The sequence below is a fragment of the Cynocephalus volans genome, chromosome 8 (assembly GCF_027409185.1).
Source record: "Cynocephalus volans isolate mCynVol1 chromosome 8, mCynVol1.pri, whole genome shotgun sequence".
NCBI classification, from domain to species: Eukaryota; Metazoa; Chordata; class Mammalia; order Dermoptera; family Cynocephalidae; genus Cynocephalus; species Cynocephalus volans.
The window spans coordinates 8,680,863-8,700,389 of NC_084467.1; the positions used below are offsets into that span (position 1 = coordinate 8,680,863).

The following is a 19,527-nucleotide window of genomic DNA, read 5'->3' on the forward strand; positions in this document are numbered from 1 at the left end:
GGCCCAAAAAATAATGCTTTAAAAATAAAAAATTAATATGAAGTTTTTTTTCTTTTTTTATGGCAGCTGGCCAGTTCAGGAATCCGTACCCTTGACCTTGGTGTTATCAGCACTGACGGTTTATTTTTTAACGTACCCTTCAGGGTCAGAGAGTTTCCATATCCCAAATGCAAGGGTATAGTCCTGTGGAATTCTGCCTGCCACAGATTGTTCCTCAGGAGGCCTGGCTTCAGGGGAACCTTAGGCTTGTACTGATCTGTCCTTTGAGGAGCTCTGGGTGCTTCCAGCCTCACATTCAATCTGGAAGCTCAAAACTGTAATTCTTTCTTCCCCATCCCTTCCACATCTAATCAGTCTCCAAATCCCATCAATGATGCCTCCTAAACATCTCTGGATCCAGCTGCTTCTCTCACCCCAGTGCCATCAGTCTTACCTCTTGGCCACTATCACCTCTCCCCTGGATGGTCTCTGAACTGGTTTTGCCATCTCTTCTCAGGCCTCCCTTCAATCTACTCTCTAATTTGCTCCTAAAGAATTCTTTTTATAATGCAAATCCCATCATGATGGCTCTTCAAATTCTTCCTTGGCCTCCCAGTAAGCCCTTAATGTTAAAGTCCAAACTCTTAGGGCCAGCCCATGGTGACTCACTCAGGAGAGTGCGGTGCTGGTAGTGCAAGGCTGCAGGGTCGGATCCTATATAGGGATTGCCGGTGCGCTCACTGTGCTCACTAGCTGAGCATGGTGCAGACAACACCGTGCCAAGGGTTGCGATCCCCTTACTAGTCAAAAAAAAAAAAAAAAAAAAAGTCCAAAGTCTTAACAGGGTCTACAAGCCTTATATGAGTGGTCTATAAGGTCTATAAGCCTACCTCTCCTGCCCCACCTTCTACCTCTTTCCAGATTGCACCTGGTCACTTCAGCTATACTGAACTTTCAGAACACACTGTGCTCCTCACTGTACAGTCCCAGTTAGATATCAATTCTCCTGAAAGGTTTCCATAACCCTCCAAGACTGGATTAGGGTGCTTTCTATTACCTACAGCCCCCTGGGTCTCTCCTTTATTACTGTTATCACACTATATTACAATAGCCGCGTTGTCTGCCCTGTGAGTTCTGGGAAAGCAGGGGCTGTATTCTCAGGGACTGTATCCTCAGGGCCTGGCACAGACACTGTCAATGAACAAGTACTCTATAATTACTGGTGGGGAGGTAGTATGGCATTCTGTTTTAATCATTTAAAACTGCAGTTAAACTATTTAATGATGGTAGTATAGCATTTTATTTTAACTATTTAAAAAAATTACATTTGATGTTGGAAACAGAACATCCCCCAACAACTCTCTAAACCAACACCTAGCCAAATGATCTCAGTTAGGCATTACTGTTGCTTCTACCTGGAATACCCATTTCCCCCTCTCCCTTCTTCATCTGTCTCCTAATTCTTAGTCTTTCCTCCAGGAAGCATTGCAAGATCACCCTGCTCTCTCCTTTGGTCTTCCAAAGTAATCTGCTCATACCCTTGTCACTGTCCTCTCAGGCTCTATCAGCACCACAATCTAACCAACTGAGAACCAGTCATTCCCCTCTCAGGCTTTAAAAACACTCTGTTTAAGTGCCTGTCCCATCAACCTCACAGTAAAGGCCTGGTTTTTTCTGTCTTTTGTATCTTTGGATCCTGGCATAGTGCTGGGCCCACTGTCAGTATCCAATAAAGGTGGAGCACCTGAAGAGGGCAGTCATTGTTCCTCTTTCCTAAAAGCACTAGCAAGAGCTAATTAAAAAAAAAAAAAAAAATTAAGTTTGCACAGTACAAATATGAGCTCTTCACTAGGTCAGTCAAGGTCAAGAAAGTAGATGGAAGGAGGAGGCGTAGATTCCAGAAGCATTCCCAAGTCTGTCCTGTCCTAGAGCATTACAAAATTTAAGTTAAAAAAATTTTTAAAGTCTTGCTAGCAGCTGAGACAGAAGAGCGAGATAAAAACACCAAAGTGATAGATGATTCATAGGAAAATATCAAGGGAAACAAAATCAGTCTGAAGTGGGAACTCCGGGGAACACCTTTCTTTCAAATCTAAAGATCAAAGAGAAAAAGTCTCTACCAGCCACTCAGGCCATTGTCCTGATGAAGCTCACCATTCTCCCAAGGCCTCAAGGCAGCGCATACGTCCCAGCATCAGCTCCGGGTCATCTTTGTTGGTGTCCATTTTCTTATCATAGGCTACAAGAGCATCCTCCCACTCGTGCAGTTTCTCATACCAGGTAGCCTGGATCTCCTGCCAAGTGCAAAAGAAAGAGGACTACTGTGAGGCACAGAGAACAAGGGTGTCACGTTTTAAATCCATGCACTCCCTTTCCTAAGGTGCTGTGTGGTATGCTGGACACTTCACATCACAATATGTCTGGGCTTGGATTGTAAAGAACTTCAGTCTATCTGGAGGTATGCTGCTTGTGGAAGGTGAAAATGCCAGTCCTTTGCACACTGATGGAACGATCCTGGGATAATCTGAGAGCAGATGTCAGAACATGCTCCTCCTCTATGGGCCGGCCCGTGGCTCACTCGGGAGAGTGCGGTGCTGATAACACCAAGGCCCCGGGTTCGGATCCCATATATGGATGGCCGGTTCGCTCACTGGCTGAGTGTGGTGCTGACAACACCAAGTCAAGGGTTAAGATCCCCTTACCGGTCATCTTTAAAAAAAAAAGAAAAAAAGAAAAAAAAAAAAAAAAAAGAACATGCTCCTCCCCATCACTTCCTGCCCAGACACAGAGGTCACCAGAACACCAGCATGTGGCGATGCAAGGACAGGGGAAATCATTCAGGGACAGGACAGAGACCTGACCAGAGCTCCTACAAAGGTGTCAAGGCCTCCATCTGCTGCAGTGCTGACACTGGGCTGGCTACTTGGCAGGGATGGCAGCTGCTTTCTTGATAGGGCCAGAAAGACCAGGCCATATCTGCATATTTGCTGAAGGAAAACAACTCACTTTTTGAAAGCTCTTGTTTCTCTGCATTTCTTACACATTGTTAAACTTTCAGGAAATGATAATTTAAGATACAATTTAATACTACCAACTTAAAATTCTTTGGAAAACCTTTCCCCCCTTCTTCTAGAGTCTCCCATCCAATGTTCCCTCCTGCTAAGTGCTTGGCAGCTTTACCAGTGTCAGGGGCCAAAGGAAGGATTCCATTACTCTGGGCGAATGGTGTGCCATGCTGAAACAGAATGTCGTGCACGCGAGGAGGCAGTGCTACAGTCTTGAAGTTACAGGATACGACTCTTGAAATGATCAAAAGATCATGTTATGTATTTCTGTCTGCCCTCCATCTGCCCTCTACCTCAGTTTGTCTTCTGGGCTTCATCACCATCAACTCAGTAAATGTCTATTTCTCTACCAGGCCAAGGCAGTGGCTCTCCAGGGATTCCTTTAACAACAATATGGAATTCCACAGTGGAATTTGTATGATATAGTACACGGCCCATATTAGCTTTTCCCATTACCTTCCTCCCCTTTCTAAATAAAATTGATGTTTTTGTAGTACATATATTAACAACTACTCTGCTAAGCTGTCTGAAAGACTGAAAGAACCTTTTCTTCTTGAACCTCTGTAAGAAGGTCATTTATATTTTTAGATTGCTAATTTGTACCTACTTCCCCTAGTTTGTTTTTGGTGGTGCCAATACTCTCTGCTGCCCCTGTACTAATTCTGCTACCACAAAAGCCTTTATCCTAATGTCAGTGGAGTTTGTCCAAATAAGCATATCTGGCTCCATGAAAGGTAAATTCTCTAAGCTTCATTTTCTAAGCCTGTCTAGAATAATGCCTCTCTATTATGCCTAAATATGGAAGAGAAAACTTAGAGAGAAGAGTGACTACAAAGACAGTGTAAAATTAAAAACTCTTAAATTAAAAAGCAGCACTGGTAAATTTCCCATTTTGAATTTCTATATCTATACTGGATGGAAAAGCAAAAAGGAGGTAATTACTAATGTGGGGCATACACTCAGTATGAACAAGCGGGAAGTAGAGGGAACAGCATATGGAGCAGGTCAAGTAGGGGGCAGGATATTTTGAATTGCAATAGATTGCAGAAACTATACAGTTTAAGCAATGAATCACACAAAATTCTAATGAGATTGCTGTTACGTAAACTGTGCTGAGAAAGCGCATGCTCTGCCAAGAAAAAGCAAACCATTGTCAAGCTTAATAGGATTCAGCTACCTAAATATAACAGAAAATCCACCACGGGTTTAGCCGTAATCCTGGAGCTAATGGCCACCTTTGGAACCTGAAGATGAAGGGACTTTCATTTAAGGTTGGCATTCTGAGCACTGGTGTACAAACCATCTGTTGGCAGCTAACCTGAATACCAGATGTTTGTGGAGTCCTTGTTTCAGTCAGCACTCACTGGGACCTAAGCTCTAAGGATATCAAAGAAGAGTACATTTTGGTCTAGATGGAGTATGTTAAGTGCCCTGTGGGCCTCCTTTCTTCCCTCAGCAAACAAGGATTGTGGCAAAGATGTAAGAGACATGGTTCTTCCTATTTTGCCATCATCTGGAGAAATGCTGTCTTAGTCTAGTTACAGATAATGTGTGCTAAAGATAGCAAAAGATTCCCTTAAAAGTTTCAGTTCAGTTTACTAACGCTGTGTGAGGCAAAGTGCTAGACAGTCAAACAAAAGCCTGTGAGACATTCACAGTTTTCCTTACTCTAACATCCTGGGCTTTTGATTAAGGCACACCAGAGCAAGTGACCTACATGACTAACAGAAGGTTCCTCATCAAATACATGGACCCAGAGCTTCTTGACCTTCTAAGAATTCAATTCTAAGTTGATTAAGTTGATGCTTAGTATATTTTGGAAGCTACCAAGGCACCCTCCCAAGACCACAAAGAATAATAGAAACATTTTAATACTGGTAGGGCAAAGATGGCAGCAGAGAAGCACCTATGTTAGCAATAATGAAATACAAAATCCCTCAATATCAGGTATAAATGATAGTATATATTTTTTCTGGAGAATTGGCCATGGTTTCTTTTGAAGTATGTACTAAGTGTCAACCATGGGCCAGATACAATGTGAGCTGCCACGGATGACACAAGGATAACTCAGATCAGGGTTAAATGCCTGGGCTCTGATGACAGAAAGCTCAATTCAAGTCTTGGTTTTGCCATTTATTCACTGTCAGCTCGGACAGGTTCTTAATCTGTTGGGGACCATAGTATCCTTATCTGTAAAATGGAATAACAATAGTAACTACTTCATAGCACTGTTGTGAACACTTAATTAGATAAAGTATACAAAGCACTTAGCAAAGGGCTGGGCACATGCTAAGAACATGGTAAATATCAGTAGTTACTCTTTATTAGATTCCACCCTCACCATCTATGTTTAGTTTGAATATAGTCCCTATAGTCATTGTGTCTTTCATTCTTTAGATATAGGTAAGTCAGTGTAAGACTATTACAAATAAATAGAGAAAACAAACAAACAAACAAACAAAAAAAAAACGAAAAGGAAAGTAACTTTCCCAAGGTCTTGGCCATATGCTTCCCTAGCCAGGTCTCTACCTCTTGCTTTTCTAAAAGGAATGGGGCACTTACCAGCTCTCCAAAGTGTTTCATGGCATATTCTAACACCCCAGCAGCTGCCTCGGGTTGCTGTAGCTTATTATTAATGCTGAGAAAACAAAAGGAAGAGGTGGTTACACTCCATGTGTCTGAGGGTGGGAGGTGTGGGCAGATGGCTCCCTGGCATGTTGGGAGCAATGTCTTGCAGATGCAGAGAGAATATCAATGATCTATCAGCACCCAGAAAGCACAGTTTGAACGACTTCATCTGAGGAAAGGTTTTTGATCCTCTGCCCCTAATTTGCAAGGGGGTGGGGGGGCATGGAGAGTAAAGTAAAGGCTTATATTTGGTGCTCGGGGCCCTTCCTCCAACCAGCAGACTGGTTCCCTAGAGGATGTCAGTCAGGCAGCTCATGTCTATTTTTGAAAATCTAAAAACCCCAGATCCAGAATGGTCCCTGTTACAGCGCATGACCATGTGAGATCCCTCTGAACTTTTGACTCTTACTTCTCATCATTTGCCTTCAGTGGTAGGAATAACCCAAATTAATCAAAATCATTGGACTTTGTGAGAGACACAGAGCCGGCACTGAAGCTGGGCCATCCATGTCAGTGATAGAGAACCCGGGGCTGTGGCTGTGCAGCCATGCTGGCTGTTCCCTGACAGAGCCCATCTCCTTCAAGTCCACATGCCTCCTTAGTCCCTCTTCAGGGACTACTCCATCCCTCTGGAATAGGCTGTCAAGGGACCACATCTAGAATTACTGGGACTGGCCTCTGGCATAGAAACACTTTTCACTAATGACATCCTGCTTTGCTGATGTGTCTGCAGGCAGTATGTGAAGCAGGGCTGGAGAGCCGAGCTGTATTGGGGCAACCGGGCAGTGCCACTGGAAGGCCTGATGCCTGTAGTCGGTTAATCAGAGTGGCTGTAAGGAGGCCCCCAAAGCAGGAGAGCCACGGGACTTAGACTTGTTCCAATAGGAACATAGGCAACTAAACCCAACACTAAACATAAGCCTGAGTTAAGGAAGAAAGGAAGGGAGAGAGGGAGGGTGAAGGAACAGGCTAGAGAAGTCAAAGAACAATGATTATATTTGTTTATAGGTAGGGAGCAAAATGTGACACATCAACTTGTGAGTCTAGACTAGTTTAACGAGCAAGGATCCAGTTTATTGCCCTGAGTACAGACTGTCTACTTGACTAGAATTAATTTTTAAGTGGTTTTGGGAAATTCTAGTATTTGGGCTCAATGTGGTAATATGGCAAGAGATTGCTGTTATAAATATTATTTTTAAAAATCCAAATTCCACATTTCTTCCAATAAAAACAAGAGGGAACTGCCCAGAAATCTGATAAACTAGAGAACTTAACATTTGTGAAAGTAATAATCTAATGCCTCATGTTTACAAAGCATACTTCAAATAATCTTTCCAATCTCATTCCTTTGACCCCATGGATCTCTAAGAGAGTGGGAAGAAAAGGTATTATCAGCCCTGAAACTAAAGGCCCAGGAAGGACAGTGATTTTCCCCAAGGTTCACAATAAATTGGGATAGCCCCCACATTGTCTGAACCAATCTTACGTCTCTTTGTTAAGGACAAGTGGGGGGTGAAGCAGTTTTGGATTTGGAATCAGAATATTTGAGTTTAAATTTCTGGAGGTGTAATTCCACCACTTATAAGCTGTGTGACCACAAACAAGTCACATTTTTTGAGTTTTGAATTCCTCATCTATAAAATGGGGTTAATTCCACGTCCGTCACAGGGTTCTTCAGGGATTTAAATGAAACAATGGATATGAAACTGCTAAGCAGGTCCTTATAAATCTTGTTCCTTATTCATCTGTTTTTGTCCAAAGATAAAAGTTGGTAGAAACACAGTTACATGTTTGCCTGTAGGAAAAACATACACCTACCAGTTGACACTTAAGCTAGCACTAGGAAAGGGCTGGCTGGTTAGCTCACTTGGGAAAACATGGTGCTGGTAACACAAAGGTCATAGGTTCGGATCCCCGTACCAGCCAGCTGCAAAAAAAAAAAAAAAAAAAAAAAAAAAAAAGCTAGCACTAGGAAGTCATCAGTCCAAGTTCCAAACTCTTCATGAATAGGACTATTCGAGCATCCAGTATCTAGGTTCTGCAACCAGAGGTGGAAGTCACCGTACGGATGTCTTCTTCCTTCATTTACAGGAGTAGATAGGCAAACTCATGAGGAATTCTATTGCGTGGGCCTACTGGTGCTTCTTGTGCCGGTCCTAAGCAAAGCAATGAGGCAGAATGTTCTCCATAAGTTAGTCTGCTGCAGGATTCAGAATTGTTTTTAATTTTAAAATGAAACCACAGCATCCCACTTTCCTTTAGAAAGCCCTATATGAGCTTTTCTAAGCCAAGAATGAAAAGCAAGTCTAAAGGGACTAACTTCACCATAGTTTCACTGTGAAGCAGTTCCCGATTGCCTTTTGGCCCCGTAAGTCAGGTACTGGACTCTGTTGCGCACTTACATGGAGCTGGATGAACTATTGATAATTAATATTACTAGGTATTGATTTGTGATTATCTAGTTCCTTTAACCCAAATAAAGATTTTGGAAGCATAAGGAAACAAGGAAAAAGAAAGCCAGTATATGGTCTATATATTAAAATATATACGATAATTTTACATTCTCTGTAATATATTCAGTGGACTTTTGGGATGGCCTTGGTAGCAGTATACTCCTGGTAGGAGGTATAAAATTGTTCTGATGAAGAAAATAAGTGTTCTTTGCCTGAACCAGAGAAGTTAACTCTGAGAAACAGACATAAATATCTGGGAGTTCTAACAACTGTCTTCCATTGTGTTCTGGAACACATTCTATTTTCAGCATTTTTAAAAAATTTTTAAAATTTTTAAAATTTAAAAAATTTTTTTTTTAGAGCCAATTTCCCAAATAGGTCAGTTTATTTTATTTTATTTTTGTCTTTTTCGTGACCGGCACTCAGCCAGTGAGTGCAGCGGCCATTCCCATATAGGATCCAAACCCGTGGCGGGAGCGTCGCTGCGCTCCCAGCGCCGCACTCTCCCGGGTTCGCCACGGGCTCAGCCCAACACATTCTATTTTCAAGAACAAATTATGAGCTTCAAAGTTTGGCCCATTCTGGGGACAAAACAACACAAAACCAAAACCAAATAAAAGCCTCTTCCTAACCCAATCTCCCACTTATTATGCATAAAAAGAGAGTTTTACAACAAACTGATCAAAATTAGGAAGTAGTGATTAGAGACCTCAAAAGAGAAATATAAATTTTACCTTAATATTGCTATGGCTTTGATATATCTCCTCTAAGGACAAACTATCATAGCTTTGCAAATTAAAACAGAAAATTCACCATGTGGCCCTAACTCCTTTAAGAGAAAGTCCAAATAAATCATCTGCAAAATACTTTCCAACTGAATGTGTGTGGAGGCAGGTGAGGTTGCAGACAAGCTAAGTGGGAAAGAAAGAGGGCAACAGGTAGGGCTCACTGGGGGACTACTGACCAGACCTTTAGCAACTGCCATGAAACTTGGGAGTGTACCTTGAGATTCATGATAAGCTCTTGTCCAACAGCAGTAAGGTCAGTCACTGAAAAATGACAAGTTTGGCTAAATGGACTAAAACGTATACATGAAAAATGAGTGGGCTCAGTCTGAGAAACTGAATTCTTGGTCTCTGACTGAACAGCCTGAAGGAAAGAAGGCAACTGTACACACTCTTTCTCTCTGATTCTTCAAAGAGTAAAGAGAATTTAAGCGAACCAGCTGCTATCACCCTGTTTATTCTTTTCTCTCTCTCTTTTTTTTAAACTTTAATTTCATATAGAACTTTCTCCTTATGCTACATTTCTCTTCTTTCCTTCCGAGGAGTCTCTCGCATGCCTACAGGGCTGCTGGAGAATACTAACTACAGATGTGGACTTTCTGGAGAAGTAAATGAACAGCAGGCATAATCTCAATGATAAGAAGAGTCTGTCATCTTCTTTGGGACCTTAATTTTTTCTTCTTCCTCCATGACTTCTGGCAGTCCATCATGGGAGGCAACAATGACAACAACAACAAGATACAAGAAGATACCTAAACAAGAAGAGAGATCACTGTATGTGTCAAGCACTGTGCTTACTGCTTATATGTGTTATCTTAACCCTATGAAGTAGATACTAGTATTAATATTCCCATTTTACACATGAAGAAAATGTGGCCCAGTAGGTCACAGGATGTTGGATGTCATCCTTTCCTTTCAAAATCTCACCATTTAAAAGTATCTTAAGTAACAACTAAGGGTACACTATAAGCTCTGCAGTGGGAGGGATGGTCTCTTAGCTTTCTACCCTCAGCATCAGTAGGCACCCAGTACGTACCTGAACAATCAGTGAGTGAAAGCAGTGGGTGGGATGTTTCAATTAGCTAACTCTCTCTGCATAATTTGCTGTGTAGGAGAAAGGAGCTCTCCTGTGCCTTCATTTTAACTTCCTCACTGAAACTGTAGCTAACCCTTCTCTCTGACACACAAGCTCCCATCTCACACTTATTTCCTTTCGGAAGCTAGTAATATACCTTAAAGCCTCCCACATGACAGTCAGCATGCCACCACAGCAAGCTTTTCCAAGGAAGTTTGTTCAAAGCTGGCAGGCTTACAGTGTCCAGGTTGCAAAGTACAGGATAAATAAGCCTCTATGGAAACTCAGGAGTTCCTACATACTAAGTCCCCAGTCTCCAGCCTACTTGGGTGACACAAGGCTGTCCTTTGAAATATTCTTCCTTTAAACTCAGATGTGGTTTTATGAGACTGAAGGGAGAGACTGTATGTTCAGCTCATGTGAAGAAATCACCTTTGCTCAGAAGCCCCCTTAATGAAGAGCTCTTGTTTTATGGGGTAGCTGGGAGTTTTATAAAGCCCATTTCATAAACACTCCCATGTGTACCCTTCAGTCTTTCCCTATTAATGCTGGAGGCTTATAAAGGGCAACCTGTTTAAAGCCCCAGCCCAACAGCACAGCAGTGTTTAACAACACAAACCAGACCCTTAACAACACAAACCAGACCCTACTGATGGTCCAGTGAAAAAGATCCAACAAACAAGTTTGGAGAGACCAAGGTTTAGGCAGCAACATTCCCATGATGGCAGTGTGCAGAAATGTCTGGTCAACCAGATCTCCCATCTCCGCTAGATGTGCACTGAGGACGGAAGGAAAAGAGAACTGCATCGCAAAAATTTTCTAAGCTAGCGTATACTGATTCCCACTGCTGTCTTAATGTGGGTGTAGGGTATATTTGTATTCTACTCCATTTTCAGTGAGAACATCCAGTTGCAATCTTTAAATCTACAGGCAAACAGAAACTGCCAACCTGCATAATAAAGCTCAGAGCCCACAAATGAACCTGGTGTTAGGAAGACTTAGGAAGACAATGAAGAGAGACGAAAAGGAGAACATGGTGAATTAGGACATCAGTAGGGAAGAGGTAATTACATAGACAGATTCATTCTTCTCCCTCCCCTCCCCCACCGAAGATTTATTTTTTATTAAAAGAGGCTGAGTTGAAGAGCTTGAAACTGGGAAAATTCTTGGCAATTGAGGAAGGCACTTTCTAGAATTGAGTAGAACTAACAAATAAGGATAAGAAATTGCCTCAAAACTTTCACACATCAAACAGGTTACACCAAGTATCTTTTTCTCCCCACTATCCAAAAATCTCCTTCCAGAGGTAGGGAAAGATGGAAGCTGAGTTAGCGATTCAGATGAGAAGGAGCTTCTCACTGCTTGTGAGGTGCCCTGTCAAGAGCGATGGCTGAGGAGCAAGTGCAGGCAGCGGGGCCTGCTGGCTCCCCAGGACCCTTCCCTCTCAAGCTTCCTTTGGTGCTTTTCATGGGCAGGGTGTGAACAGTTTCACAGAGGAGGATAAAACTGACTGAAAGGGTCGGTCACGAACTGCTCTGGGTCTTAATGCTGACCCATAGCAAGCAATCCAAATGCCATTCCTGCCACCTGAAGAACACCGCTGTCTCCTGAAGAGTTTCCTCAGTCACTGCTCCACAGACTTCTGGACTGATGACAAATCCACAGTAATTGGCTTGGTAATTCCTCCCTGTATGGCCCATTTAGTTACCCCTTCACTTGCAGCCTGTGCACCTCAGCGACCTCAAGGCTATTAAGAGCAAAGTGATGCAAGATTCTCCCACACAAAGCTAGAGCCAGTCGGAAAGTCCTCAGGCAAATGAGGAGCATCTGCAGTCACATCTGGGGAAACGTTCAGGTTTCCCTAGTGCTGCCATCAGGAATTTAAGAGGACATTACCCACTTGCTTCCCAAACGGCTCTGGGCCTTCTTTCTCCTGTCTATTTCTAGTGCAGACCACAGTCTGCATTTCACTTGGTTCCCTGTCAAGTAAGAATTCTCTGAATTCCCTTGGCGCTAGGCTGGTGACACATGCATCACAGCTGACAGAAGACTGTGGTAGATTTGACTGGGGAGTCCTGACCAGCCACAATGAGGCCACGCTGGACAATGCTTTGGGTCCTTACAACTGCATCCAGCAGGTTTTTTTGCTTCTTGTATAGAGTGGTAACTGCTTCATATCCCCTCCTGTGACTTCTCCTAGCACCAGGGCTTAGCCCTGTGCCCAAAATATAATTACAAGCAAAACGGTCTGGTTTGCTTACACAGCCAGGAAGACCTGAGGTTGGCTGGGCTCTGATATCTTTATCAGGCAGCTATCTTGGGAGTCTGGGAACAGGAGAATGGTCTGGGGAACTCAAGGATGTATCTCCTTTTCGAACAGAGTAATCTAAAAGTGAAAGAACAATGGTGAAGGCAGAAGGCAAAATGAGAACATTTGAAAGTGACACCAAGGTAGATTGGAAAGGGCTGTTTGAATGCAGGCAGTAGGGAAAGTGAAGGGAGACTGGAAGGTCTTAAGAGTCACCCAACCTAAAGCTGGAGTAGGGTGATGAAAACAGCATCCCTCCATCTGGAAGGGTCAAAACTTAGGAAAAATAACTTTACTCCTTTTCTAATATTAAGAAGGAGAAGGATGGCTCCATTACAAGGTTTCAAGCTGGAACATTTGGTGTCCTTGGAGCCCACAGGGACCTAAGGCACAGATAAAAAAGGTTTGGTGCAAGTGAGGTGGCCAGCTCAGACAATCAAAATAGGTTCCGGATGTGTCAGTCCCGGGGTGGCTTAAGAATAAAGGGTTCTTGCTATGTCTTCATCCCTCTCTTGTCACTGTTTAAATGGCATGTCTGTCATAACATCTAGAGGACAGACTAAAACTGTGAGAAAGTATGAGTCTTTAAGAATAAAATAGATAGAATGTTAACAGCTGTTTAGATTAGGAAACGGGGATCAAAAAATCTTTTCAAGAGGGAGAAGTATATCTTTTTTTTTTTAATTAAGAAAAATGGGGGAAGGTGGTTCACTATAATATAATCATCTTTCCAAAATATTTTCAGCTGTGTATATTCTGTATAAATACATTTTACACATAGTGATGACCAGAGAATACACACAATTTTTTATTCTGTTTTACACAGCACAGGTGTTTTCCATTTTATTCAGTGTTCGTAACGACTTTTTCCTGGAGTCAAATGCTCTACCCCTGAGCTATGCCCCCAGGTAAAATTACTTTTTCTTATCAGTTATTATTATTATTTTTGGTGGCTGGCTGGTATGGGGATCTGAACCCTTGACCTTGGTGTTACAAGGCTGTGCTCTAACTACCTGAGCTAACTGGCCAGTCCTCAAAATTACTTTTAACAGCTATGTAAGTGTTTCATCCCACTGACTGATTTCATGGCTGATTAGAAGCAGCACTTGTTAGGTACCAGGCCCCCATGAGTGCTGCTTAAGAGCTCATGGCCAGCTCTCTCTGTGCTCAGTAAGTGATCTATCCCATAGAAATTTACAAAAGTCAGCTCTGGAAATCATACTGCCCATCCCTGGAGGATGAACATTGCCCAGTGATAAGCTGGCAAACTGTCCCATTTTACACATCACCTCCAGGCATCTGCTGGCTGGACACGGGGCCTAGGTGCCCTAGCACAACCCCAGAGTGTCAAAGCACACGAATTGTGCTGGCTGGGTTTCCAACCGAGGGGCCTGTCAGAGGTGTACCGTCAAAATGATGAATGGCTGTCACACTTCCAAGGCTCTGGCTGATTTAGGGAGCTACTGGCAGGCACATCGCTCCCAGCATGTCAGTCAGCCAGTTAATTACTTCCAACTTTATCTTTCTTGTCAACACTTCTTGACAAATTGGCCATTATCTTTTTATTCTACAACAATGAGCACTGCTCCTTTTCTGGTGATGCCAGGAGGTGTTTCTTCCCCTTTCTGCCTCTCATATGCAGAGCAAAATGAAGAGCTCTGAGAAAGACTATTAGAAAGAAGCTGTCAGAAAAAGAATGGAGAAAAGGAACAAAAGGAGGAGGGTGGTTGATAGATTGAATCCAAAACTAATTTTCATCAACCCTGACTCAAAGCAGAGTTGATATTCTGGGTGAAATCCTGAATGTCTAAGAGCTCTGACTCAGTCTATTATGTGGATAAAGTTGGGAAACAAAAATTAAATGAGCTGGCAACTAGAGGTCTGGCAACTTCTAGCTCTCCACATTTAACTGTATAAGCAGATGTGAGCTGGCCTTCTATTCTATTAAGGAGTTGTAGGAATACTGATGCCCATTCTGGGATCAGGGAAAAAAAATATACCTACCTTCTTGGTAAGGAAAAGCTTACAGAAGAGAACTGTGGCACACTACAATTGGATTACCAAGATTCATAGCCAGTGAAATGTCCAAAAGAATTTGGAGAGACTACTGGTGTCACCACTGATACATTCCATTGTCACTGGATGGATTGTCGGAGGTGGCCATGAGGCAGAACCCAACACTTACTGTATTTGAGTAGTTCTAAGATGCACACTTTTTTCACACTTTAACATCTCTGAAATCAGGATGCAGCATACGATTCAAGGTTTCAGAGCACTGTGACACATTTTATAGCTAGTGGTTTCTTCTCCCTGCTCCCACCCCAGTAATAAATAAAAATCAGAAGTGGTTTCTCTAATTCACCATAAGAGCAGTCCCATTAAATCTCCAGATATTCTTGAGGATAAGCTAGATGCTGTGGAAGAGCAGAGGTTTACTACTGGGATGCAGCAAGTTTCTCTCTTTAGAATGATATTGTGCTGCAATAAAAGACCCCCTGTCCTTTTGGCTAGCTTTAAGAGAAACCCCAGAACTCTTCCCTTCTTATGATTCCCAATTGATGGCTAGCTTTCTGCACTGAAAACTTTCCTTAGGGTTTGTCAGAGGCTCTACAAAGGCAAGCTGTTAAGTTGTGGATCTACGGGAAGTTTTTAGAGTAGCCAGAAGTAAATTTATGCTCTACTGATGATTGGTAAGAGACTTGACCTCTTGGGTATGCTTAAATCTAAAAGGGCATTAAAGAAAAAGATGGGGCTAGAGAGAAAGATATAATCTGTGCTTGTGCTTTTGCTACACAGAGGTTTCCTCCTTTCTCCCACTCTGTGTGGAGATTTTCTACAAGGAGTACAGATTCCTAGAGGCACGCTGGTGCTTTTGAAGTCAGCATGAACCCAGAGGTTTGGAATGTGTTTTGCTGGGAGAAAATTCTCACCTCTCTGAACTGAGTGCTTTTTCTTCCTCCAGCAGAGGTACGGGAAAAGAACAGGACTGTGTACCTTTTCTGAAAGCCAGGAAACAACTGTAAAAGCAGGACTCATACTTCCAAGCAGCACAAAATTAACACCTTAGAAACATGTGTTTAGAATTAAGACATAGAGTGGGTTTTGTTTGTTGATCTATCCCCTTGCCTGTAGACTGTAAAACCCAGTCACCCTTGCCATTAATTGTTTGTTAAGGCACAACTGGCACAAATCCTCTAACATTCTTAAAGAATGACAGGCCTGTTTTCCAGTTTGTGGTGCCTAAGTCAGGGTGGAAGCAGTTCAGACCGAAAAGCTCTGCAGTTCCCAGGGCGTCTTGGGGCGTGGACCTGTGATCTTGTCCTGCAACCCTGACATGGTCTTTTCTCTGGCTAAGACTGATTTACTGAAATTGCAATGTAATGGGCATTTGATTTCCCTTTGGGGACAGACAAGACTTAGGGAATACAGCTACCCAGAGATAAAGGCTGTTTTTACGCGGACATGTTACTTTCTTTGTTCTGTCTTCAACATTATTTGCTGCATGTGGCCATTGCAGGTGAAGTAATCAGATACGCCATTTACACAAGCCTCGAGAATAAATAGGAGTGGGATAAAACCCTACCCAAATGCTCTGTGGTCCTCTAGCTGACCTTATTCATAAGTAAAGAAAGAGGGATGAGACAAAAACTGATGGTTTCCAGGGATACGAAGTGATTATTCAATAAGGATGCTACCTCAAGTTATTGATAGAGTTGAACAAAATGATCTCAACTCTTCCAGTTCTCACTTTCTTTGATTCTTTGACTAAGACCAAAAGCAGAAAATGGACTTAAAGCAAGGGAGAATGTGATGCCCTACAATGAAGACTTAACTATGATAAAATACTGGAAACGGCCATGGAGAGAGACTACAAGTCTTCATAATAGATCCTTAGGGGGAAGAGAACTTTCTGCTTGGAATTCATTCTCTCATTTGGCAAGTTCTAATTAAGTATCTGTTTTGTCTTAGGCTTTGCGCTAAGTGCTAGATGCTAGAGTGGCTTTGGTAAAGGCAGACTAGGTCTTTACTTTCACAGAGCTTACAGGTTAGTGAACTAGATTTACAAAAAAAGAATAAACTGAAATAAGTGCCGTGGAGGCAAATACCGTGAAGAAAAGAGACAGTGCTTATAGAATAACACAGGGGGCTTATTTTAGATTAGGACAGTCAGGAAAGACTTTTCCAATGAGATGAAAATTGTGTACTAAATAATAATATTTGCTGGACACTGACTGTCAGACACTAGTCCATGTGTTTTATGTGCATTATTTATTTTTAAACAAACTTCCTAATTTAAGTATAACATATATATAGGAAAGTATACACCTAAGTGTGCAGCTTGATGAATTATCATGAAGTGAAGACACCCCTGTAACTACCACCTGGACCAAGACACAGAACATAAGAACACTGACAGCATCTCAGGAGTACCTGAATCCCTTCCTAATCACTGCTCCCCTTTTCATCTCCAGGGGTAACTGCTACTCTGACTTCTAACACAATTGGTTATTCTTGTCAGTTTTTGAACTTTATATAAACACTCAACATTATGTTTGTGAAATGCATCCATGTTGTAGCACGTCACAGTAGTCTTTTTATATCTGAATAGTATTTCACTGTATGAGTATACAGGTTGAGCATCCCAAATCCAAAACTCCAAAATCTGAAATGCTCCAAAATCTAAAACTTTTTGAGTGCTGACGTGATGCTCAAAGGAAATGCTCATTGAAGCATTTCGGATTTCCAAATTTGGGATGCTCAACTGGTAAGTATAACACAAATATTCCAAAATCAAAAAACCCCCTAGAATCCAAAACACTTCTGGTCCCAAGATTATTGGACAAGGGATACTTAACCTGTACCACAATTTATCATACCGTTGATGCACATTTGGACTGCTATCAATTTTTGGGTATTATGAGTGGTGTTACAACAAACATTGTTGTACATGTCATTTGGGGCATGTGTGCTCACATTTCTGTGGGGTAAATACCTAGAACTTCTGCCATACAGGGTATGTTCAGCTTTATAAAATACAGACAAATTGTTCTCCAAAGTAGTTTTACCAATTTACATTTCTACCAGAAGTGTATGAAAACCCCGACTGCTATACAACTGTCAACATTTGGCATTTTGTCTTTTCCATTTCAGCCCTTCTGGCTGGTGTGCAGTGACATCTTATTATATAGGCTGTAATTTGAATTTCCATAATGACTAATGAGATGGAGTGGCTTTTCTTGTGTTAACAGGACTTCTGGATATTCTCTTTTATGAACTAAGTGCCTGTTCACATCTTTCGCCAATCTTATAATTGGGCTACCTTTTATCTCCTATTGCTTGATAGGAGTTCTTTACATACTCTGGATATAAAACATACAAGAGTATATACTGAAAATATTTTATGCCTTTTCATTCTCTTTAAGAAGTCTTCTAATGAACAGAAATGACTACTTTCATTGCATTTCTTAGTGTTTTCTTATGGTTAGTGTTTTTTGTATCTTGTTTAAGAAAGCTTTTCGTATCCCAAGATGCTGAAGACAATCTCCTAATCTCCTCTGTTATCCTCTAGAAGCTTTATAGTTTTACCTTTCACATTGAGAATTTAAATCTCCTGGACCTGAGTTTTTGTGTACGGTGTCATGTAAGGGTCAAGAGCCTCCTCCCCGCCCAAGGCTATCTAGGTGATCCAGTAGCACTTATCGCAAAGACGGTCCTTTCCTCATTGTTCGGTAGTGTTACCTTGTCATAAATCAAGTGTCCATATACGTATGTGTGGGTCTGTTTCTGGATTTTAAATTCTGTGTATCCTTGTGTCTATACCATAATGTCTTACTGTAGCTTTATGATACACCTGATATCTAGTAGTGTGATTCCTCCAAGTTTATTTTCCTTATTCAGAAATGTCTTAGTTATTCTTAACCTTTTGTTTTACTTAACTTAATTCTCACAAAAATCCCGTGAAATGAGGTAGTTTTGACTTTTTTCTTCATTTCACAGATTAGTAAAGTCAGAGAAGTAAAGAAATTTGCCCATGGTCATATAGCTATTGAGTGTTGGGGAGGAATTACAGCCCAGATTTGTCTGATTCCAGACCTAAGTACTCAAGTGCTTCATGTGCTGTCTCTTTAATCCTTAAGCCAGATGACCCAGTGAGGGCATTTAATATGAATGCATTACAATTTTAAGAAATTCTAATGCTCTAAATCAACCATTTCCAGTTAAAAATCTTGCTTGGCAATAATAAAAGGTCACTTTCCTGGTGAGAATCAGGAAAACAAAGCAACAAGAGATAAAAGGTTCTTGGATTCCCTCCACAGCCCCCTCTTTCTCCAGCAGAATAGTCACACTCCTCACCTGGACTTGTAAGGTCCCTGCAACCTGGATCCCCTTCACCTTTCCAGCATTAATGCTGCTGCCACACCTCTCTCTTCTTGACTCTTGGGACATGCTTGACTACTTACATTCTCCTACTAAGCCAAGGTGTTTCACATAGCCACACCTTTGCTCGAATGCCCTCTCCATTCCTGGCTATTTCCTCCTTTTTCTTCAAAACCTGGGTATCACTTCCTTTGGGAGGCCCTCCAGAGCATCACCTGGGTTGGGCACTCCTCCTGCTCTGTGCCCCCATCCTGGCATGTCACACATGCCAGTTCAGTTGTCTGTCTCTTCAACTATACTGCAAGGCACTGGGCCAGCATTACCGCTGTATTCTGTAATGTGAATGGTGGCTAATAGGGCAGATGTTTACTACAAAGTCCTAAGAAAAATCAGAGACAGCTATGTGCTATAATTAAATAATGGACTCTAAGAGGAGGCCTGAGAGAAATGATTTCTAATAGGTCCAGGACACATTCTTTGGTAGGAGTGGCAAATTAGAAAGCTTAGGGGAAAAGATGGAAATACGTTCTGTGATGGACATGGGCTCTTAGTTGAGACAGAAATAGGACTGAATGATAGAAAGGTTAGACATTCAATGGTTATGTATAGTATGGCAGGCTGTGACTCATTAAAAGACTTCAGAAGTAGTAAAATATTCATACAAAGTATACAATTAAACTAGCAACAGGTAGCTTCTCAGATATATTCATTCTACAAGCTGAAAGTTTGGCAATGAGGGTACTTCTGCTCTTTCTCGCCAGCTTTGAAAGTGATGGCTGAGGTGGGAATACATTAGAAAAAAGAGAAGCAGTTTCTCCAACGGGGACATTCTCAAGAAAATAAGACTTGACATTCT

General features: G+C 41.9%; 1 protein-coding gene across 1 annotated transcript in view; it reads right to left on the minus strand.

The window, feature by feature from the left end:
- Window positions 1–19,527, minus strand: part of MTOR (mechanistic target of rapamycin kinase) — a 130,129-nt gene that overhangs the window by 41,213 nt on the left and 69,389 nt on the right. Inside the window, exons 29-30 of the mRNA XM_063107113.1 lie at window positions 5,607–5,682; window positions 2,134–2,273 (exon numbers count right to left, since the gene is read on the minus strand). Coding sequence (XP_062963183.1) covers window positions 2,134–2,273; window positions 5,607–5,682 — 216 coding nt within the window. The remainder of the gene's footprint in view (window positions 1–2,133; window positions 2,274–5,606; window positions 5,683–19,527) is intronic.